At 33.4% G+C, this 25,907-nt stretch overlaps 1 protein-coding gene across 1 annotated transcript in view; it reads right to left on the bottom strand.

Annotated features, from left to right (window-relative positions):
• Nucleotides 1-25,907, bottom strand: part of Xpo4 (exportin 4) — a 112,944-nt gene that overhangs the window by 63,728 nt on the left and 23,309 nt on the right. The window contains exons 2-4 of the mRNA XM_015499309.2: nt 18,220-18,325; nt 12,727-12,868; nt 7,865-8,003 (exon numbers count right to left, since the gene is read on the bottom strand). Of these exons, the coding sequence (XP_015354795.1) occupies nt 7,865-8,003; nt 12,727-12,868; nt 18,220-18,325 (387 nt within the window). The remainder of the gene's footprint in view (nt 1-7,864; nt 8,004-12,726; nt 12,869-18,219; nt 18,326-25,907) is intronic.

Genomic DNA, 25,907 nt, shown 5'->3' with positions numbered 1-25,907 from the left:
TGAAAAGGACCTTGGAACAGATATCTAAATGTTTAAGAGACTCTAAAATGAGATAATTTATTGAAAATAGAATTCACACACAACTTATACGAAAAAACAGGCAAGCATAAAAATTCAGAAGCATCCTTAGACAAACCATCATCCTTACAAATAAACAATCCATAATAATTTTGCACAAGTAATTTACAACTTACCATATATTGAGTGTCTTCACAAAATGGCACATTTAAACTATGATCATATTAATATTTTCAGTAAAACACCTCTAGTAAATGTTCAATACATACAATAAAGTTTTAATTAAATGTGAAATGAGTGTTTCCTTAAGATTATACACATATGTTTATTGTCAAGATATGGAACAATGCCAGGCATGGTGGCATACACCTGTAATCCCAGAGGCTCCAGAGGTTGAGGCAGGAGGATCTCGAGTTCAAAGCCAGCCTCAGCAATTTAGTGAGATGCTAAGCAACTGGGTTAGACCCCATCTCTAAACAAAATACAACATAGGGCTAGGGATGTGGCTCAGTGGTGGAGTGCCCCTGAATTCAATCCCCAGTACCAAAAAAAAAAAAAAAAGATATGAAACAAATTAGTGGAAAAAACAGATAAGGCAAAGACAGGTGAAAGGTTACTGCAGTTCAGAATCAGGAAAGATTTTTAAGTCTCCTTTAGCTACAAACTTCAATGAACAAACAAGGAGTCCCCAGGAGCATAAAATTGCTTTTAAGCTTTGGCAATAAATACATTCCTCCAAGAGAGAATATTCATACTAATGATGAACAAATTCATCCATAAAAGTATACTGTTCCTCCCACCCCTGAGTACTGGGGATTGAACAGTGATGCTTAACCACTGAGCCAGATCCCCAGCCCTTTTAATTTTTTTTTATTTTGAGAGCCTCGCTAAATCGCTGAGGCTGATCTTGATCTTTCGATCCTCCTGCCTCAGCCTCCCAAGCTGCTGGGATTATAGGCATGTGCCACTGCACCTGGCTAAAAGTACTTTTTTTTTTTGCCTGTGGTGCTGGAGATTGAACCCAGGGCTTTGCACATGTGAGGAAAGCACTGTACCAACTGAGCTATAGCCCCCCAGCCCCATTCTTAATATATGAGAATCAGGAACAAAATGAGTTTTCATTACAGACAGCTCTCTGAAAAAAAAAATAATTTTCATTCTTAATTTTTTTATCCAGAAAAATAATACAGTATATCTTCATCTCAGAAAAGCACACGAAAAAGTGAATATTGCCTATTATCCTATCATTCCTATTTCTTAATGCATATGTTATTTATATACCATTACTATTAATCCACATATATTATTTTATAGTCTACTTTTTATACTTATGGAAAAGACAAATCTATAAAAACGTTTTCTATCCACATACTACTTAAGGAATACATAAAAATTATGCAGCATGAAGAAATAGTTTATAACTATGTAAAAATTATCAGCATCCAAAGAACTAAAATTCAGAAAGAGATCTGCATCATTAAAATATATCAAGTAGTTTGATCTCTCTTTAATTTGGAAAACCTGTAAGGATATGAGATTAGCATCATAAACAATAAACACTATACAAAAGGGCCAAATGAATAAATTCATTCATCAAAGAAAGATGAATAATTAAGCATTAATTATACATTAAGAGAGCAAAGTATATCAACAAACATTTCTCCCTATTCACAGGGGTACTAAACATATCACAAAATGTCTACGGCTCAGTAACAAAAGTTTACTCATTTTCAGTGTTTGTCAATTAAATCCCCTTAAAATTAAGCTACCCTCACATTGTATTGTCATGAAGATAGGTAGGGAAACAAGCCAAAAATGAGCTCTCTAAGGAGAACAGAGGGCAGCTCCTTTCCAGGACAGAGAAAGTGGGAATGGAGAAAAAGCATCAAATCTGCCAAGAAGAGATCACAAACTTTAACTCGTGCATACCCTTGTAGAAGTTTTCTAACTGCTTGTCTCAGAAATTTAGGTCTCAGTGGCCATCCTAAGTGTATAACCTCTTAACTCCCCTTCTAACTTTAAGCGGCAGAACCAGAACTAGATTCTATAATAGAGATAAGAACTAAATATTATCGTATTGGAAATAGTGACTCCAATATTGAGGAGGCTCAGAAACAAACACTCTTGTAAACAACTTCAGTGAAATCAGATGAAAGTTGACTGAGAAAAGCAGTATGAGACTGTCATACTAAAGTTACCAGGAATTTGACCAGAGTCCAAATCTCAGACTTCTAAGAGGTTAACAAATAATGCTTTATTTATGCCAGATCACAAAGAATTAAATTTTTAAGTGCAGTGAGTAAACTGTATTAATGAAATCATACACTTTTGCAAAAGAATTATTTCAGTAGCAATTATTACCTAATGTTAGAACAAAGTAACTACTCGGAACTACAGTGTAAGCCTCTGACAAAGTGGTGTCAGATTCATACTTTTTGATTTATGTTTGCTTCACAAGCAGCTTGTCTGTCACTCACTGCTGCTGGCAATTTACCACCAACAGGTAGCTCTAAATTTATCATTTTCATTTGCAGATAAACTAAACAAAATAACAAAATGTATTGAGCCTGTATTGTAAATAAGTGAAAAACACTGTAATAAGTAAATAAGTAAAAAACACTCTAAAGGACTCTTTGCATCCAATATGAGAATCCTACTGTTTGGCCCAGGTGCCAAAAAAATCTGGGTTCTAACAGGCCAAGATTTCCCACTTCAAAAAACTGTGGACAAGGCACTTTATTGAAGGTAGCGACAGCTGTCTACTGGTTACTACCCTCTGCCCTGCTTAATTTCACATGATTGCCCTAAGTTTCAATTTAAATAATACACCTGAAAGTGCTATATCAATGTAGCAGGTCATGGTGAGATAAAGTGGAAGGGGTATTTTTACCATTACCATAAAATAACTACCGTCTGTTTTGTCTTCACCCCCCCCACACACACACACGCCTCTTGATTGTTATCTATGTTCAAGCAAATTAAAAGAGTTGTCATTTAAAAAGATAACCATAACTACAGCATCATTAAAGTAATATAGTAGATGCTCAGTAAATATTCCTTGAATTAATTAATCAATGCTTATTTCTATGCTTATCATTATGTTAACACAAGAGGAAGGTGGAAAAGAAATATATGATCTTTATTTTTTTCTTTATAAAATTTCAAAGAGAAAATTTAAATATGTAAAATAAATAGAAGGCAATGCCATAAGGTCTCAAAGTTATGAAAAAATCTTCACAGAAGTCTTCTTTCACTGAAGTACTGAAAATTCAAATTAATAAACTGTCTAACAATTTTAAGTAACTCTTGTCTTCACATCAAAAGCTTTACAGCAGCATTCTCATTTCTAATTAAAGCCATTATTTTCATGCTAGTGGGGGTGGGGGAAGGCCCTTCAGAGATAACTTGCCTTACTCACCAGCTTACTGTCACAAGCACAAGAAACTCAAACACTAACTCCAGCTGACAAAATAAAATGCTCTTGTTCAGAGAGAGGATTGTCTCTTATAATAGCCTGGCTCTTGCCCCAGGAGCCTTATTACCAAGAATAAACTATGAAAGGTTGCCATACATAAAGCAGACTTCCAGCTGCTCTTCTAAGCAAACATCAATGAGACTTTGTGATAAGAGAGATTAACTTGGCTATCACATCCAGGGGCAGCAATGCTGTAGACAAGTGAATTTCTCACTCACTTCTCTTTAACATGGCAAAGAGGAGTGAAGGGGCTTAAATGCTGAATTAAACACCTTTAAAAGTGATTTAGTCTTGCTACTTACAAGGGAAGACAAACATGAAGCATTAAAAATTTTAGCTTAAATCTTAGCTTAAAATTTTTTTAAATGTAGTTGCTTCCCTAGGAAAGAAAGTTTCCATACGCCTTTCAAACTAGTAGGTCTGACAGTTGCCAACTGAGATGAGGTAACCACGGTAACTTTTATAAGCATAGAAGTAAAACAGCCTGCCCACAAAGACAGGCATAAAATAACATATTACTTAATAACCATACATGCATAACTACACTAAGAACACACCATGACACATGGAAAACTATACTAAGGAATAGAAAAAGTTTTATGAATTGAATGTAATCTTTCCATAAAACTCTCTGGAGTGAACCAAGACTGTAAGTTACTTCTTAAAACATTTAAAGGCAATATGTAAATCAATGGATGTGTAATTGATGTGATTCTGCAATCTGTGTATGGGGTGAAGGTGGGAGTTCATAACCCACTTGAATCAAAGTGTGGAATATGATATGTCAAGAAATTTGTAATGTTTTGAACAACCCACAATAAAAAATTAAAAAAAAAATAAAAATAAAAAAAAAACATTTAAAGGAAACTCATCTATTACTTATCTGTATCTTTTAAAATATAAAAATAATTAGTTTTCATTATGGATACTTTCTTCTGCTTTTCAATATTTAAAAGTTTGATAGAGATGATTTACTATAGTTCACTTTCTAAAGATTCTACAAAAATGGGGCGAAAAGCCACACGGGAAGAAGCACAAACACTGCTTAGTGAGCAGTCCCTGAAATGGTATCATCACATTTAGTTTACATATGCCTATAGTAGTTAAATAATTTGTTCAAGTTACATAGGCAGTAAATGGCAAAGCTACACTTTAAACCTAAGTAGAATTCAAAACCAGTGCTTTATTACATATACTACATTACCCTTAAACTTGGATAAAACACATTCATGAAATTAGCACAGGAGAACAACCAACCAAAACCCAATACTCTTCCAAAGGCTGAATGAGCTAGTTTCAAGCTACTGAGCAAGGACAAACAGGGAAGGCCAGTGTGTGTATTTCACCTGCCATAGAAATTATTTATTTAAGTTTTAATTATTTAAGTTTTAATGTTTTCATTGTAGTCATCAAAATCAATTTATCTTACAATGTTGAAATTAAATTCTACCTCTAACTATTGATTCTTACTACTATACAAGTTCTTGGCCCTAATATTAGAAATTTGACTTTGAAAAGAAAATCTTTGTTGTGGAGTATTTTATAAGATTTTTAAATTTACCTACTTATATTCTCAAAGTATACACACTGTGAATATAGCAAAATCTTCTCTAACTAAACAGCTCCATCTGTTCTAATCATTCTCAGAACATCAGTTATTTCAGTGCCTTGGAAAACCCCAATTGTCAGTTTGCAGTGGACTACTTTTTGTGCTGGGTCAAATTACCCCAGAGGAAAGGAAGTAGAGAACACAATTCCCGAGTATGTGCTCATTCCTGAGAGAGGCAAGGGACTCTTTATCCCTTGCTTGCAGTGTCCTAGTGCCAATAGGTTACTTGTAGCGGGTGAAGACAGGCTGCAAATCTCAACAACAAAATCCCAGCTGGAATGATCACTAAACTAGCACAGAAAGGGCATTAGTTATAGATAGATCTCAGCGTCACTGGTAAAGTTCCTCAAATTTAAATTCAGTCCATTGCAATAAGCTAGACTCTTAACTACAGGACTGTCAAAATGAAACAAGATGTGTTAAGCAAAATCTAAAATATGAGAAGTAACTTGATTCAGAGCATTCAGGGCTAGTATGCAGTAGGACTTTCTGTTTTAAACCTTTTCCCTGCCCATAGTAGCTAGCACTTTTCCTCTAAGCCCTCTGTGACAGCCAGCATTGGATTGCACACATGCCATTAAATTTGGAAGCAAACTACTATCAAAATCTGCACAAATAACAAGACTGTCATTATGCAACTACTGAGGTATCCTTAAAGCATCAACCTTCAAGAGTTAAGTTCTCCATCAGAAATGAAGAACACATCTACCAATAAAAGCGATCTTTGAGACTATAGAGAATAATGTTAAGTAAAAAAGTATCTTCTCAATAATTTTCATCTCAAAACTTGTAAATGGACTCTTATCACAGGATCATTTCCAAGAAATTTCCACTACATAAAATCAAAATGCTTTATAAAATGTGGTGATTAAAAAATGTACGTTTTTCTAGTTTAATAAACAATTAGATTAATTTAAAAATTAGATTTCACAATACTAAGATATTCACAATATTAAGGTAAAAGGGCATAAAATTAAATCCTTGGATTATCAATATCTCTAGAACTGCCCTGTTCAATATGGTTGCCACTAGCTACATATGGTTACTTGAATTAATTAAAATTAAATAAATTTAAAAATTCAGTTCCTTGTCACACATTCCAAGTGTTCAAAAGCTACATATCACTAGTGTACCTACATAATGAAAAGAACAGATATAGTTCCAGACACAGTGGCGCATGTCTGTAATCCCAGTGGCTCAGGAGGCTGAGGCAGGAGGATTGCGAGTTCAAAGCCAGCCTCAGCAAAAGCAAGGCACTAAGCAACTCGGTGAGAACCTGTCTCTAAATAAAGTACAAAATAGTGGCTCAGTGGCTCTGAGTTTAATACCCAGTACCAAAAAAAAAAAAAAAAAAGAACAGATATAGAACATTTCTACCAACCAATAAAATTCTACTGAACAGCACTACTTAAAGAAATCTGCCACAAAAATGGCATAACACACAAATGCACACAATAAAAATCACAACAAATATTCTGTACCTTTGATTCTGGTAATAATTTAATGTTATAAATAATTACAAAAATCTCCTGAAGTGTACATTTTAAATAAATGCAGTAATGAATGCAAATTATTCCTCAATAAAATTGATAAGGGAAAAAAATAAACACTTGATCACTGGTGAATTCCAACGGGGAGGAAAGAAACTTAGGGCGTGTTTAGTAAGTGAGTTCCATAGTTCTAACAAGCTTGCTTATAGATTCCTTCAGTCTAGACCCTAGCAGATGTCCAGAGCAGTGAGATAAGTATACAGTCATGTATGGTAAAAGGCCAGACGTAAAAGTGAAAAGTAAAGGACAATGCACACAACCCTCCTAAAATGTACAACTACATCTTAATCTCAAAGCATCAAGTATATCATTAAAATCATACACTTGGGGTGGGGGTATAGCATGCACAAGGCCCTGAGTTCAATCCCCAGCACCATGAAAAAAATAAAAACCTCAGCCCTTTACTGAGAGGCCACTGAAGATGCAAAGGAATTCCAAAAGAACTGTATGATGTATGGGCTCACATAGATCTCTCTCAAATGATTCAAGAAAAAACTGTGGAAAGCAAAAGGAAAAAAAAAATAATAATAATAATAACTACTCAAAAATATTTAAAGATTTAATTCTTGAGAATCAGAATGAACAGGTATTGCCAATATAATTTATGGGTGAGTTAAGTATTAGAAACAGTTATCATATGAGTTAAGTATCTGCAGCTCAATCCCAGGCAACTATTAATGATTTTTGTTTTGCCAAATGTCATTTTATATTTAATTCAAACAGTTCTATAATAAACAGTAGTTGTCCAAGGTTTATTTAAAAATGGGAAAAAATATCAGACACAAAGGCACAGACCTATAATTCCAGCTAATCAGGAGTCTGGGGGAGGAGAACCCCAAGTTCAAGGTCAATTTGGGCAACTCAGACTTTATCTCAAAAAAAGAATTTTTAATGGGCTATGGATGTTAAGAGCACAACAGAAATGACTAAGAATATTATAATATATTAATTTAAGATATTTTACAACCAATTAAAATGATGATTATGAATATTATGGCAATATATAAAAACAATCAAATGCAAAAGCAAAATACACTACATGTAAATTATATATACACATTAAAAAACAAAGAAAACTTGAACAGTGAAAATTTCTTGATTTATTAGCACACTTTTTCTTTTATGTAGAAGTCCATACTACTATTGGTATAATGCTAGCTGTGAAGTAAAAATAAAAAATTTAATACTTATACATACAAATTGCATACTCACCACAGTGGGATTGCCACTACTTATCAACTGGCTGACTTCATGAAAAATGCTTTTGCAGTCAATTGATTTATCTAATGATCCTCGTTTTACAATTACTGCTACGGCTAATAGAATCTGTTCCCGAACATACTTCTGGAGGCTATAAAACATAAAAATCATAATGAAAACATTTAACTAAATTTAAAATAAAAATATTCTCAAGCTTCTCACTAGGCCTGAAACTAATAATAATACCCTTTATATCTGAGACCAGGATACCCTCCCTACTAGTTATGTACAGATTCCAAAGCCAGAAAACCTATGTTCAAGTCCAAGTTGCATAATTTATTGTCTGTCTGACCCTGGGCAAAACAGTACCTCTGTCTTCTCTTCTGTACAATGAGGGTAACATTAACAGAATTATTATAAGGATTAAATGTCCCTCGGATTGTGCCTAGTATCAAGCACTTTAGGCAGTGTTCAATATAGGTTAAATGAGTTCCCTGGTAAATATTTGGGGAAAGGGGATTACTAATATTAAGAAAAATTATGATCTAATATCCATCTCCAATCAGTAGCATAATCATAAATCCCATCACCATCCACATGAAAAGGCAGAATTCTAGCTATCCAAGGTATAATATTATGGAAACATACATATTCTAAAACAAACTTAAAGTTTCCCATCTAGGTTCTGCTCCTCTGTATGATGGCAAAAATACCTACCTCTAGTCGAAGCATTTTACAAAACCCATTTGGTAACAAGGGCACTGAGATTTAAAACACCTTTTCTCGACTTTTTCTTAAAGGTAAGGCTCATAAAACATGAATTTATATACAACAGCCCTTGGGTTACAAGCAGCTCTGGGGCCCATCCTGATTTTCCTACAGCAGGCTCAATTTACCTACTGTCCACATAATTATTAACAATGCTTACTTTCACTCTCAGAGCTGTCCCAGTTTAGACATAAGTTATATGGTTATCCATTTGGAAGGCCTTTCATGGCCAGGTGCCTGCTCCTCTTTCCAACCTCACTCCTTCCACATACACTCAAAACTGCAGACCTACTGAACTTTTTTCAGTTCCTAGATCCATGCTCTTACACAGTTCTACTCCCTCTGCTAAGACTGTGATTTCACTTTGTCCAGGAAGTTACTACGAAGGGCTCCCAAGGCACCCCCACATAACATGATACATCTGTTAATACTGTTTAACTCATCTCCCAGATCAACCACCATTCTAAGAACACTATTATAAGCAAGACACATTGCCTGCCATATAATAGGTATTTATTCAACATTTATACAATGAATAAATATGTCTACCTAGGTCAAGCCTGAAGTGAAAAATATTGAAAATATTAGATTTGAATGATTCATCCTTCATTCAGTAGGCAAATAAGTGCTTAAGTACAAAAATGTTTGTTGACCAAAGAGAATTTTATACATATATATTTTTGGGGGGGAGGGGGGCAAAATACTTTCATAATACACATATAAAAATTTAAAAATATATATAAAGCCAGGCATGATGATACATACCTGTAATCCCAGCAACTCATGAGGCTAAGGCAGAAGGACTACAAGTTCAAAGCCAGTCCAGACAATGTAGTGAGACCCTGTCTCACAATAAAAAATAAAAAGGGCTGTGGATGTGGGCCTTTTACCTAGTGGTAGAGCACCCCTGGGTTCATCCCTAGTACCATCACTAAATAAACAAACAAATGAAGTTGAAAACTACTACTAAAAACATACATAAAAGCTAGTTTTATAAATATCCATCAACAAGAATTAGAAACCATTAAAAAATAAATAATAGCATTGAGTTCTTATGATATGCAAGGCTTTACATACACTTCACAAAAATTAACACATTTAATCCTTATGACAATCTGGGGTTAAGTACTACTGTTCACTCATTTAATTATCCTAAAATGAATGCACAAAAAATTAGTCAAGTAATTTGCAGGGGTTTCAGCGTGGCAGAAGTCAGGTACAAGTCCCTATCTCAACTACTATGCTATCTATACCTGCCTCTCTAAAGAGGGGGTTGGGGGGAGGGCGCTGGACTGTGGAATGTGGGATGTGGCCCAGTGCTAAGCACTTGTTGAGCATGCCCAAGGCCATGAGTTCAATCTTCAGCACTGAAGGGATCTCCTATGGAAGAGCACTATGTATCTCACGCCATATAAATTTTACCATAGGAGAGGAAAAAATAGAAAAGAAAAAATTATGAGCAAGAAATGTAAAGTACACAACTATACTAGACAAAGGTATACTAGTCAATACAATACAACCTGTAGTGTTCTACCTATGTAGCAAGCCAAAAATTTTTGGTTTGACTCACATTTTAGGGCATTCTAGAAGATTAAAATGCCTGTGACATGAAAGATGAAAAGGGCAGAATAATTCTAGATTTAAAGAGACATAACTAAATACAATGTATAATCTATGGTTAAATTCTGGATTTTTAAAAATAACTATATGTAAAGCACACTTTAATAGATCTGAAGGAAGAGATAGACTGCAATATTTTTTAAAATAACCTAAAAGAGGAAAAGGGATATAAATAAAAATCAGACAAATGAACAACTCCAAATAAGAGTTAGAAATATATTAAATAATAAAAATATAAAAGTTATGCCAACAGTACTGAGATTATGCTCATGTAGTTAAGGATATGGTATTATGATGTGTGAGGCATACTCTCAAATGGCTCAGAGAACATGTGATGAAATGTTAACTAAGCCACTACTAAGAAAAGGGTATATATGTGTTCAATGTACTATTAAGAAGTTTCATTTTAAATTGTTTCAAATAAATGTTTGGAGGAAAATTTATAAGTGAACTATTTTAATATGGAACCCTATAATCCATTCTAAAAAGTTTCAAATTATTATTTTGGATAATACAAGAAAGCACACACATAAACACCATGCAAATCTGTCACACACTGAAGTCTATCAAGTTGTACAGAGTTCTGAGTTCCCAGGCTGGGAGTTATGTTGTGTTAACAAACAGATCTAGCCAGAAGCTCCCATGTGATCCTGACTTCTTAGGAAAGGCTGCTTCACAGAGATGGCTACAGCAGCTAGAGCGCCAGAACTCAGTCTCATGTGATCTGGATCCTAACCACAAGACATGGCTACCAAGTCCCTGTTTCACGGTCAAAAACGAGAATATTCAGGTTTTACATCAATTCCCCAAGGTTACATAAATAGACTGCTTTTCAGAAAACACTTTAGGTCTAGGGGACAAAAGATTTAAAAAAAAAAAAAGCAAAACAACTTCCTACATATAAACTCATAAACATAGAAGCCTTGGCCTATTTTCTTTTCTTTTACTACATAACTATAAATGTGCAAGGTTATCTCAACTTCTGTTCAATAGTATATATTATCAAAACTGATTTCAACATATTTTACTAGGGTAAAGAATATATCAAAATAAGTATCCTTCTCTGTAAAATTCAACAAAATATACATCATATCTCTAGGTGAACCTGTAATAGAAATTTTAATATGCCCTAGTTGTGGTGTATGCAAAAAAAGGAAATAAAATAATGCAACGAACACTTGCTGACACTGTCAAGACTTCTATTTACTTATACTTACCTCTAGTTACATACAGAAGGATCAAAGAAAAATCTTGTCAGATCTAACAAATATGGTCAAATGGCAACAATAAAAGGGCAAGCTAGTATCACACCCAAATGGCCTCACCAAATAAAAACCAACCAAACAAGCAAGCAAGGAGGAAGGAGAAAAGTTTAAAGCCAAGAGTAAGTCTCCCTTATTCTATAAAAATCAGAAAAATAGGCAATAGCTGCCCCCCCACACACACACACAGCTCATCTATAGGTCAAATTGGTAACGCTAAAACCTAAGCAAACTCTGGCTCTTCACTCTTATGCATTTTTCTGTATGCAAAGAAATTAATATAAATGCTGAAGTCATATCAGTAACTATTACTAAATAAGATGAATTCAGAGACTGACAGTCAACAGTTGATAAGAACAAATGCATGACAATAATGTTCTGCATTTAAGTTTTTATGTATGTTTATCATCACCATTCCCAACTTCGTGCATTTCTGATTACATAATAAACTTTTCTCATTGACCATGGAAAGGTCAATGAGAAAGTATTTAAATGCACAGCGAACATATAATGTGCACTGCCTGTTCTTGAAAGAACACTTGGTGTTTGGGGAGACATTAAAAAATTAGTAAATCAAGTTCTCCCCAAAAGCTGAATAATTATTTTTCTCAAGAAATCATACAAACAATAAATACATAGTCTTATAAAATGTTTAAAGTACAGAAGAAAAATTCACTTTCACCTCAGCAAAAGCAAGGCACTAAGCAATTCAGTGAGACCCTGTATCTAAATAAAATACAAAATAGGGGTGGGGATGTGGCTCAGCGATCGAGTGCCTCTGAGTTCAATCCCGGGTATCCTTCTCCCCCAAAAGAAAGAAAAGGTATTATTAAATTCCAAAAACCCTACAATCATATGTGCATGAGGGGGTTTTTTGGTTAGTCTTTTTAAAATTTTTTAGACTTTTTACTGGTTTATATTAGTTATATACAACATTAGGATTCATTTTGACATGATTATAAAAGCATAGAATATAATTTGCTCTAATTCAGTCCCCAGTACTTTCCCTTACCCTCCCCTCTTCTCTCCCCATTTCCTTTCCTCTACTCTTCTGATCTTTCTATTTACTTAGTTTTTAAAATTAGTTTTTAAACTGTGAGTCCCATATAGAGTTTAATCACATACACCGATCATTAAAGGAAAAAAAAAAAAAAGCTCACTCTAAAAAGACAGATACATAAGTTTAACAAAAGTATTTTAGCAGTACTTCCTCCATGTACTTACTTAGGTCTTTGTAAGACATAGGTTAAAAGGAATGTTCGCAGTGACTCGATGCTACCTTTTTCCAAGAGAATCCACTCTCGGACAACTGCTTCCATTATGGCTGTGGCAGCTTGAAAAAGGACATAGTCCACTTTACTAGTTTCTGAGGAAAAAAATTGAAAACTTTCTTTAAACTGTAGTTCACATTACCTTGGGCATTTTGCATTTATTAATTTTAGAACTTTTCAGACAAGGAATAAGATGATTACCTGTTCATTTTTTAATCCAGTGACCTTGCTCTAGCACCACAAAGAGGTTAGTTCCTCTCAGAAGACACCTCAGGCAGGTGGCAGCTAATCACCGATCACAATTTTCACAAACTTTCCTCACCTCTCTTCAACTGTTACTTCCAAAGCATGAAGAACTAAAAAATAACACAGCTTTAAAAAAAATAAAAATAAAAAATATAAAGCAATCAGAAAATATACTAAGAGATTCTCACCCCGTGCAAAAACAAAACTTTGTATCTGAAAAATCTCTTATTAAATTGGTCCTTAAACATTACTATTTGTGATGAGCCATGCTGTTAAATTATTTTGGTTTTTAAGTAATTAAGCCTTTAGCAGGATGACCCATCTCCAATAGCAAGTTCAAAAATAAACACAAGCATGCTGATGTTATTTTTCTCAAAATATTAAAACAAAATGAGCCACATTTACACAAGGTGAGAAGTTCTCATGAATTTTCTGATTGCGCTACTGATCAAACTGAGTAAAATCCCAAGCTACTAGAAAGACCCAGCCTTAACTAGTGAGTTATATTTTCTATACTAAAAACTGAATTGGGGGGAAAAATAGAAAATTAACATGTCTAATAAATATTTTATATTAATTTTCTATTTTTTCATCTCTTCACCAATGACTACTACAATCAGTTTCCAAACAGCATTATCAAAAAGGAGAAACAGTCAAAATGAAGTCAAGAAAAGGTAGAAGTTTTCTGAAGGTCTGAAAAATAACCATAATGTGAAATTCTTGAAAAGTCTATAATTAGACTCCAGATTATTTGCCAAGATCACTGGTCATGAGCATTTAAAAGCCATGAGAAATTAACTCTTTGAGTATAGAATGGCACCTTCAAGAATTTATCAGAAGAGCATGAAGACACAATCCAGGCACACTGTTTTCTCTCTTGTTCAAAAGCTCAGGTCATTTAAAAATCTTGTGAACAGTCTTGACACAATTAGCTATAAAAATAAGGGGGAAAAGTGTGGCCTACATAAATTCCTATCTATTGTACTACTGTATAGGAGGTCTAAACATAATAAAACTAGTAAGAAAAACCAATCTGGACCTTTTAAAAAACCTTTTATTATTCCATACTACATTAACAAATTCTAATTGAGATAATTAGAATTCACAAAACTTTAAAACATTTAAAAATATAATAGTTAATAAAACAAAGCAGTAACTTTTAAAAGGTGTGATCCTATTATAAAAAGAAATGTTTAAAGTTCCAAGAAGGGTGGGGGGCGGGAATGAGGATTTTATTCAGAGAAGATTTAAAACAGAAACAAGCTACATTTAGGACATTTAAGGAGAAATATAGTACTGTCTCATAAAGTAATTCAAATAATCTCTCACTTATGACCTTCTTCTGAAAGAAATTGATGATTGTTTGCCTGTCTTTGTTTTCCTTGCATTTTTAAGGGCAAGGAAATAATTTAACATAGATTTTTTAACAAGGAGGTAAACTCTGTGGAACTCAGAATTTTAGAATTAGATCTCCACAGATCACCTAATACAATTCCTACATTTTATAGCTGAAGAAACTGATGCCAGAAGACTAAAGGGAGAAAATTTGAGGTCATAAGCCTAGCAAATGTTCCTAGCAATACTAATCCACCCCTAAATGCACATGCCACTGAAGACAAGATCAAATAAGCACCTTCTGATACTCATGAGCACTGAAACATACTTATTTTTAACTATTTATACTTATATCCTAGTCTTTTTGTGCCCTTTTGGTTGCTATTATAAAAGAATAATGACATTTCAAAGTTTTCAAGATACAACAAAGTTTCATAACTTTTTCTTAGCTATCTGTGCATGGTATTAAAAGAAGACTTCTAAATTACTACTCCTACAAGAAGCTGTTACTGAGAATGGAAAAATGTGGAAAAAAGAAAGCCAAATTCCAATTTAAAGTAAGAATTTTCCTAAATATTATCTTCTCATAAAAAAACATTATTAGCCTTCATAAGCTGTATTTATACACACTATAAAAAAAATGTAAGAGAAACTAAAGGAACTTTAGAAGCCTACTGATAGGAGATAGAACACCTATGTCCATGAGGCTTATTTTTACTCCTTGGTAAAAAGATACATGAAACTGTAAGATTTTCACAAAGAACATAATTCATCTAGAATTTCTTCTTTAATTATTTTTAAGAAGATCTGTCACTGACTACTACACTGCCAAGATGATAAATTATTTGAGAACACTTTAGCAGGAATGCCTTCCCTTGTCTGCCACCACATAACTTTCTTTAATAATCATTATGAACATAAAATTCATTTTTATCTTATCAGCCATCTAAAACTAGACCAAACCATGCAGACAAAAGTTCAAATGAAGTAAATATGAGAGGAAGAGCACTACATTCTTATCAAAAAAAGTTTTTAAGAGAATAAAAATAAGCCACTGATGCTCAACTACTACAACCTCTTCTCTGGCCTTAAAAGATTTCTATCCAAAACACAGAAAAAATAAGGATCAAAAAGTCTTCTTTTTTGACTTAATGGTATTTATGCCCACCAACCAATAATAAAGTCTCAGATGAAAGAAGACAAAATTAATAGCTTTACTGAAGAATTTTTCCAAATACAAAGAACTAATAAGTCTCACTGACTTTTTGTTAGTTTATTTCACTTTGTTTTGCCTAGTTCTGAGGTAAGAGGTGAATCAAACTCATTTCTCCCTCTGAAAAGGACAAAAGAATGCTACAAAGTTAACTCCAGAAAAGGTAAGCCAATCCCTCACAGTTCTTAGTTCTTTAACAAGAACAGAACTGACAGGTTTTTTGAGGAAATAACTGACCCTAAAAAATTTACTAATTCCAAAGCACCAAAGATTTCTGTGGTGAAGTAGGCTACAAGTACTCTTCTGACAAAATACACAAGCATGCAACATGCACACACACATAGGCCACACACATACACACAGAAAAGAGTAAAGAAAATAAAAACTAGAATGAAAACAAAAGAGAAAGAAATGAGGAAAAATAAGAACATATAAAACTCAAGTTAAAGAAGTTAGAAGGAAGAGCTTTAAGAGACCAGAAAAGGGAGACATCAAAGAGAAAATCTCCCCTTTATCAGAATATATTTCCCAGACATTCTATAAAAATGACATATAATCCCTAAATAAGAATGTGAAAATTCTGAATTGTGATTGACTGCCACTTGTATGAGAAGTCTTCTTAGAGGAATTTGCCCTTCTGTGCTGGTGGCAACTGAGTAAGGAGTTAAAAAAGGATTTTTTTTGTGAAGTTTAGATGTAAACATTAATGTAACACAGGGCTATGCAGTACATTAATGATTATGCTTGTCATACATGCACTCCACCTTTTAAATAGTTAATGTCTCAAAACCCATACTATATTAAAAGCACGGCCAGAACTAGCAATACTACTCTTTAGAAAATTTTATCAAGAAAACAATAATAATCCAAAACAAACTCAAATCATAAAAAAGCAATAATGGTTCATAAAATATATATACTCTAGGAAGGAAAGAGTGATATAAACAAATATGCTCTAATAAAATACTTATAACTTAGATCAACTATTTCCAGCCAATCTAGAATGACAACTGCATTACAACAGAAAGTCAGATGGAACACTGATGGAATTCTAGTCAATGTAGGTAAGGCATAAGCCATAAAAACCAGACTAATTTTAGGTTAACAGTTTAATACAATAGTTTTCTAAATCTATTGATGATGAACAATTTCAAAGCAGTAAGGATGAGGTAAGCCTCCCTTAAATTCTTTATGCTAACGTTTTACTTCTTTTATTTTAATATTAAATTAAATATTCTCCACAGGTAAAGAAATTTTCTTAGTAACTCAAATCCATCGAAGTATAAAAACTAATGACTTATAAGTAAATTAATTAAAATGGCCTCATTTAGAATTGAAAGAGTTGTTAAAACTGTTACTCTTAACAGTAAGAATTCCTGAATGATATAAGAGCCAGGTTGACCATTACTGTTAACTCCTTGCCAACAGAAAAGAGCATTTTATAAGCCAGTCATATTCTTAAAAAACTATCTTAAATGAGATAATGTGGATATGACATTGACCAAATTGTTCACAAAGTGTTTTTAAGTGTAATTACACCTGCATCTCACAACAACTTAAGATAGCCACATCCCTTAAGGCAAATGGTATCATTATTCCCACAATGCAAATGAAGAAGAGGCCTGGAGAGGCTGGCTTCCTAAAAGTGACAGTCCCAGCAAGATCTCACAGTTCCAACACCAGTACTCTTTCCATTACAACTTAATGCCTCTCATATACTCTTTTATATAAAGCATTTTAAACATGTAACCATAATTATGGCTTATTTCAATCTGGAAACCAGAGTATTGGTAACAGATAACCCCTATTAAAAGCACAAGAATAAAAAATCAGATGTTTTAGCTCCTAATGCTCAACTAACCAATTTTATGTTCATAGATGACTCAGAGCCTTAAACATGTTATATAAAAAATGGCTCCAACTAAGAAAACAGTAAAAAATAATCAGCCTATAAAATAACAATAACCAGTGAAATCTCCCTTACTGTTATTGAAAAGCATCTAAGAAACAGATGGCAATGTCATATACAACTCTTAGAAAATGCCACCTTTGGACAAGAAAATTTTAATTCTTGTGATTTTTTTTTTTAGAAGAGATCACTTCTGTACATGTAAGGTACTCATAAAACAAATCTCACAAAAGTAAAAAAACAGTGCTTTATTTTATGATATACAGTGATAACCTATCCAAAAGTATCTGATAACTGCTAAGCAAGTAGAGTTCAAATTAAATGGCTTAAAAATTAAAAAAAAAAAAAAAAAAACCCTATGGGAAAACAACTAGAAGAAAACAGAACTCTCTAAAAGCAATTTTAATTTTCAAACTAACACTGGGGAAGAGATATATTATAGTATATGTCTTGTAACAAATGATATGACACTTAAGAACAACTGAAACAACAGTTTTCCTCCCACCATTAACAGTTTTAAATTATTGAACACCATATCTAAGAGGGAAAAATCCAAAGTATAAATAAAGTTTCCTTTCTGGTTTCCCAGAATATCTTCAGAGCCACTGCAGTATGATAATTTTTAATAGAAAATTATTAGCTAAAAGAATCTGCTTATTGTTAAAAGGAATTTAAAATAGTACATGTTCAGGACAGGAAAACCATATTTGATTATGTCAAAATATTTTAAAGTGAATACTTACCCAAAATATGCTTGCAAACTGCAAATGGTGATTTTGATTTTCTAAATGATAAGAATATGTGCTCTGCATGTTGGCGTTGTTCATTATTGACCATGGAAGGTGGTGCCTTGAGAATTAAAAACAAAAAGAGTAACTTAATAAGAAAGCTTTTACAACAGCAATCCCACAAAAGAAAATGTTTTCACTGCTGAAAGAGCAACAAGGGAACAAATTTTCTCTTGACTCTTAAAGAAATTATAGTATAAAATAAAACTTCATGATAAAGATTTAAAATATAGTTTCAGGGAAAAATAAATTCCTGGCAAGGTTTGAATCAGAATTCTTCAAAGCTGCCTGCATTTTATAACATAGATGCCTAACATTAAAAGATTGGTGAATTATTATCAACTTTTATTCCAAAATATACCACTCAGTCTAACTTGACCCAGTTCAAATAAGGCCTAAATTCTTCAGAACTGGTGAAAATCCAAGTTACTAAAAAACAATTTCTAAAAGCAATTATTTATGATAAAAGATCAAATAATTCTATCTTAAATTTCTAAAATCACCACTAAACCAGGGAACAGTTAAAATTTGGAATTTATAGAACTGTTCTCTAAATAATAAATTTATCAGTCAAAAAAGCCAAGACTTCTATCTAACCAAAAATAACTTTTAAAGTCTGTTCACGTTTTTAAATTCCACTTTAGTTTAACAATCTTTCTTCTAAACCAATCTACCTAAAATATATAATCCCATTATATGGTTTGGTTATCTTTTGATCCTAAAATATCTGAAGAGAAGAGGAAGAGATTGCTTATACAGCCTACCAATCCCAGTTTGGGAATAATAAAGATTTATTCTTCTACCATCTACCCAAAATTGTTTCTGAAGCTAATGATTCAGGTAGATGATTAAAAAAAAAAACTTTTTATTCTTACTAACTTAACTACGTGAGAGGGTCATAATTTCAACCATATCAAAGAATCTGAAAGATGAAAAACATTTTTCAACCAAATTCATTAATCAAATTCATTAAAAATAATATCAATTTTGCAATATTAGTCACTCTAATTTCAGTCAAAATAATAATAATATAATAAATATATATACATATATATTTATAAAATATAATAAATATATAGGGGCTGGGGTTAATGCTCAGTGGTAGAGCGCCTGCCTAGCATGTGTGAGGCCCTGGGTTCGATCCTTAGCACCACATAAAAATAAATAAATAAAATAAAGGTATTGTGTCCAACTATAAACTAAAAAATAAAATATTTTTTTAAAAATGTATAACCAAGAAAAATAAATTACTGTGATAATGACTTAAGTGAATTCCTATAGAAAGTCAATTCTGATTATTCCTAATGCTCTAGCACCCTCTACAGTTCTCTAGATAAAAATGAAAATAATTTTTCTTTTTATAATTATTTTTTATTTGTTTTCAGAAAAAATGAAAATATTTCCATTAAAGACATCGTTTATTTATAATAAAATTCTTTATTACTAGTTTTTAAAAGGCTTTAGTAATAAAATATTATCAATAGTTTATATCCTGTAAGTATTTTTGTCCTTCCATCTGTAATTCTTTATTCCCAACATTTTCCCTAGTACAACAAGATGAGTTTATATTTTTACAAGGTATCTCATCATTGTTTGCTCACTTTACCCTGCATATATGACATATTAGTAAACATTACTACCCATGTTCTACTGCTATGTAGAACAAGTCAATTCTGGATTACCTAGGCAATTTCTGAATCATTCTCATTATTCTATGCAAATTAATATGCTTATTATTCTACAAATAAAAATTGTTTCTAAAGCAAATGATCAAAAAGACACCATGATATAGTCATATACATTTACTAAGAACTGGTGTGAATAAATTGTTTATACAGAATGCAATGAGGATTCTATAAATAATGAAGTGTAATCTAAAAGTTTATATTAACCACCTAGTTGAATACTATCACACAAACAATAAAATCATCAAATCAATATATTAAATGGCAAGATGACACTCCTAACACCAAAATTTCAAATTCCTTCTTGAAAGCAAGATGTGGTGGTGCACACCTATAGTACCAGCTACTCAGCTGGTTAAAGCAAACGATTGCTTGAGCCCAGGAGTTGAAGCCAGTCTGGATAACATAGCAAGATCCTGCCTCAATAAATACACAAAAATTCCTTCTTGAAATTAACCTGGCTATGGTTTCCAAATACAAAGTCCCAAAAAACTTTAAAAAGAAAAAAAGAAATGCAACTCTCAAAGATTCAAAAGATTGAAACTCAAAACCAAAAATACACATTTTTCCTTCAAATTTCCCCAGGTGGTACTGACCTGCACAACACACCTGTCAAACTTCTTAACCTTCAGAAACCTCAATCTCTTACTGGGCCTAAAAACTTATAAATTATATTTTATCATAGATATATGTATGTATAGGAAAGAACATAGTACACAGAGGATTTAGTATTATCCACAGTAGGCATCTACTGGTGGTCTTGGAATGCATCCCTTGTAAATAAGGGAGGGTACTACTGTGTAATTATTATGCTCATTTTACAGATGAGGAAACTGAGGCAAAGAAGGTGAACATAAAGTCACACTATTAGCAGGAAATTAAGCTAGAAATTAAATCCAGGAAGTATGAATGCAGGTTCCTAACTGTGAACAGAAATTATATTTAAAAGGATCAAATGTAATCACACTAGAGACCCTGCACCTAATAAAGGAAAAAGTAGGCCCAAATCTTCATCAAGTCAAATTAGGCCCTGACTTCCTTAACAAGACTCCTAAATGGCAAGAAATAAAATCAAGAATTAATAAACGGGATGGATTCAAACTAAAAAACTGCTTCTCAACAAAATAATCAATGAAGAGAAGAGAGAGCCTACGTTTTTGGAAGCAAATTTTTGCCACACGCATGTCAGATAGAGCACTAATCTCCAGGATATATAAAGAACTCAAAAAACTTAATACCAAAAATACAAACAACACAATCAATAAATGGGCTAAGGAGCTAAACAGATACTTCTCAGAAGATATACAATCGATCAACAAATGTATGAAAAAAATGTTCAACATCTCTAGTAATTAGAGAAATGCAAATCAAAACTAAGATTTCATCTCATGCCAGTAAGAATGGCAGTTATCAGGAATACAAACAACAATAAGTGTTGGTAAAGATGTGGGGGAAAAGGGACATTCATACATTGCTGGTGGAATTGCAAACTGGTGCAACCAATATGGAAAGCAATATGGTAATTCCTTAGAAAACTTGGAATGGAAACACCATTTGACCCAGCTATCCCACTCCACAGTCTATACCCAAAAGACTTGAGAATCAACATACTATGGTCACACAGCCACATTAAAGTTCATAGCAGCACAATTCACAATAACTAAACTGGAACCAATCTAGATGCCCTTCAGTAGATGAATGGGTAAAGAAACTGTGGTACATATACACAATGGAATATTACTCAGCATTAAGAGAATAAAATTATGGCATTTGCAGGTAAATGGATGGAGTCGGAAAATATCATACTAAGTGAAGTTAGCCAATCCCAAAAAACCAAAGGCAAAATGTTCTCTCTGATAAGTAGATGCTAATCCATAATGGGGGTGGGAGGCATGGGAAAAATGGAGGAACTCTGATTGGGCAAAGGGGAGGGAGGGGAGGGGAGTGTGTATGGAGGCAGGAAAGATGGTGGAATGAGATGGACATTATTACTCTAGGTATATGTATGACTGCACATATGGTGCAACGCTATATCCTGTACAACCAAAGAAATGAAAAGTTGTGCCATAATTGCGTACAATGAATCAAAATGCATTCTGTTATCATATATACCCAATTAAAATAAATAAAAATTTTTTTAAAAGGATCAAATGTACACTAAAACTCATCCTTCTTAAGACCTGCAAGTAGAAAGGAAGCAAATCTTCCCTAAGTCTTCCTCCAGGACCCAATACAGACATTAGGGTGTTTTACATAGATTGTGACATTTCAGTAAAGAAATTAGAACAAAGGAGCCTTTTTGTAGTCCATTAATGTTCTACTGTGGCCACTAACAGCAAAAGCTTTTAAAGGGCTCATACTTCAGAATTGAAATGAAATAAATCAGAAGAGTTGGGAGCAATAGGTAGTGAAACAGCAGGAAAAGAAATAGCAGGTGACCAATCCCAGAATCCTCAGGAAACTAAAGACAAGGATGGGGGAGAAACTAGGTGTGCTTCTCAAGAGTCACAATAGCACAAAACCCAGAATGCATAAATCAGAACTCAACTGACTGATGTCTACGGCTCCAACTGCACCATGTCATTGATGTGGCCCAATGCCTTCAGTTTACAAAATCTCCTAGAGAACACAACCAATGGCTCAGAGCTGAAAACATTCAAAGTGGAACTCCGGAGATTATTTACTGAAAAAAGGATTAATCTCATGTTTAATTATTTGCTTTTTTTGAAGTACTGGGGGTATGGAATGGAGGAAAAAAGAAAAACAAAATCTTTGGTGTCTATTCTAAAAAGTATATGAGCACTGATTATATGACTACCACTTTTCCAAAATCAAGGGATACAAAAGAAAGGAAAAAAGTCCCTGCCTTTTTGGAATTCTATTGGGGGGGGGGGGAGGTATTAGTCAACAATTACACAAATTATTAGGAGTCCATAAATTCTGCCTCTACTTATTCTGGCTTCCTCCCCACCCAGGCTGCTTAAGCCTTTCCTCAAAAAAGTCAGAAATCCCAATCATCAAATCCCACAAATATTATACTTTTTTTTCTTGAGAAGCAATGATTATAACTTTAGTAACAATGGCTACCATCTATTTACCAGAGTGCTAAATTCTTTACATATGTTATCACATTTAATCCCAACAACACCCCTGTAGGAATAATCTCCCCTCAAAAATATATAGAGAAACTGAGATTCAAAAATTCTTACATATCCAAGATCACAAAGTTAATAAGTATTTTACCAGATCTTAGTCTATGTAACATTAAAGTCCATGCTCTGAACTTCCTTAATATTACTGCTGGGGACATGCAGTTCGGTAGACTAGTAGCTGTCAGGTATCTAGTAAAAAAACCAAAATAATAATTCTTTTTAATTTTATTCATACATATTAATTGCAGATTTGCCAGGGATTGAACCCAGGGGGGCACTTAACCACTGAGCCACATCTCCAGACCTTTTTTATACTTCATGAATGGTGTGACTCTCCTTTTGTACAAACCAGAGAAATGAAAAATTGTGCTCCATTTGTTTACTATGAATTGAAATGCATTCTGCTGTCATGTATAACAAATTAGAACAAATAAATTAATTTTTTAAAATAACTAAATAAATGGTGCTAAAGAACTGGATATTTTTAAAGCAAAACATAAAATCATCTTTACTCAAATTGTACCTAGTAAAAAATACTATATGAATTTAAGATCTTAAAAAGAAAAGCAAAACTTCTAACAAAACATTAGAAAGAAAACAGGAGAGTATACTGTAAGCGTAGGGAAGGATTTCTTAAGCAATAAAAACTACAAATTCTTTTTAAAATTAATAAATTTGCCAGCCACAGTGGCACACGTCTGCAATCCCAGCAATCTGGGAAGCTGAGGCAGGAGAATCCCAAGTTTGGGGCCAGCCTCCGCAACTAAGCAAGGCCCTTAGCAAGACTGTGCCTCAAAATAAATAATAAAAAGGGCTGGGATGTGGCTCAGTGGTAAAACCTCTGGGCTCAATCCCCAGTACAAAAAAAAGAAAAGCTAATAAATATAATAATATATTCAACTTCACTAGTAAACATGAAAATGCAAAGTTAAAAAAGTACTATCATTTCTGACTGATGGTTAGACAAAAATTAAGTACAAAAACAAGTGTTTGGGAACTCTGATGTACCACGGACTATTATACACTGTTGATGACAAAACAGAACATTCATTGAAATTTAGGATCATCTGTTGGGTCTTGAACAACAGGCATGTACTAGTCCACTTCTAGGCATGTATTCCCTAGAGAACTTCTCCCCACACACATTAAAGTCACAAAGTTGTTCCTATAGCACTATAAAAGCAAGGAAGAAAAATAAACAATTCAAATTCCCATCAATAGAGAACACACCATAGTATAGTCATGCAGTGGTTTATAAGGCAGTTAAATGATTGAGCTAGAGTTATAGTTATCATTATGAGTAAACTCTGAAAATTATTCTGAATGGAAGAGGCAAATGACTATATATATATATATATATATATATATATAATGTATCATTTACATTAAAAATTTTTAATTAACTTTTTTAATTTATATGACAGCGGAATGCATTACAATTCATATTATACATATAAGCATAATTTTTTATATCTCTGGTTGTATACAAAGTATATTCATACCAATTTGTGTCTTCATACACGTACTTTGGATAATAATGTCCGTCACATTCCACCATCATTTCTAACCACATGGCCCCCTCTCTTGCCCTCCAATCCCTCTCCCCTATCTAGAGTTTGTCTATTCCTCCCATGATCCGTCTCCCTACCCCATTATGAATCAGCCTCCTTGTATCAGAGAAAACATTCGGCATTTGGTTTTTTGGGATTGGCTAACTTCACTTAGCATTATCTTCTCTAACTCCATCCATTTACCTGCAAATGCCATGATTTTATTCTCTTTTATTGATGAGTAATATTCTGTTGTGTACGTATGCCATATTTTATTTTATCCATTCATCTACTGAACGGCATCTAGGTTGGTTCCACAGTTTAGCTACTGTGAATTGTGCTACTATAAAGATTGATGTGTGGCTGTGAACCTGTAGTATGCCGTATTTAAGTCCTTTGGGTATAGACCGAGGAGAGGGATAGCTGGGTAAAATGGTGGTTTCATTCCCAATTTTCCAAGAAACCTCCATACTGCTTTCCATATTGGCTGCACCAATTTGCAGTCCCACCAGCAGTGTAGGAGTATACCTTTTTCCCCATATCCTCGCCAACAAGTATTGTTGTCTGTCTTCATAATAGCTGCCATTCTGACTGGAGTGAGAAGAAATCTTAAGAGTGGTTTTGATTTGCATTTCTCTAATTGCTAGAGATAATGAACATTTTTCCATGTATTTGTTGACTGATTATATATCCTCTTCTGAGAAATGTCTGTTCAGGTCCTTGGCCTATTTATTGATTGGGTTATTTGTTGTTTTGGTGTTTTAACTTTTTGAGTTCTTTATATACCCTAGAGATTAGTGCTCTGATGTGTGAGGGGTAAAGATTTGCTCCCAAGATGTAGGCTCTCTATTCACCTCACAGATTGTTTCTTTTGCTGAGAAGAAACATTTTAGTTTGAGTCCATCCCATTTATTGATTCTTGATTTTAATTCTGTGCCAAAGGAGTCTTATTAAGGAAGTTGGGGCCTAATCCCACATGAATGAGATTAGGGCCTACTTTTTCTTCTATTAGACACAGGGTCTTTGGTTTTATTCCCAAATCCTTGATCCATTTTTGAGTTGAGTTTTGTGCATGGTGAGAAATAAGGATTTAATTTCATTTTGCTGCATATGGAGTTCCAGTTTTCCCAGCACCATTTGTTGAAGAGGCTATCTTTTCTCCAATACATGTTTTTGGCACCTTTGTCTAATATAAAATAATTGTAATTTTGTGGGTTAGTCTCTGTGTCCTCTATTCTTTTTTTTTTTTTTTTTAT

Source organism: Marmota marmota, unplaced genomic scaffold (assembly GCF_001458135.2).
Source record: "Marmota marmota marmota unplaced genomic scaffold, marMar, whole genome shotgun sequence".
Classification (NCBI taxonomy): domain Eukaryota; kingdom Metazoa; phylum Chordata; class Mammalia; order Rodentia; family Sciuridae; genus Marmota; species Marmota marmota.
The sequence above is the reverse complement of the archived record's forward strand: the minus strand, read 5'-3'. Positions and strand labels throughout refer to the sequence as shown.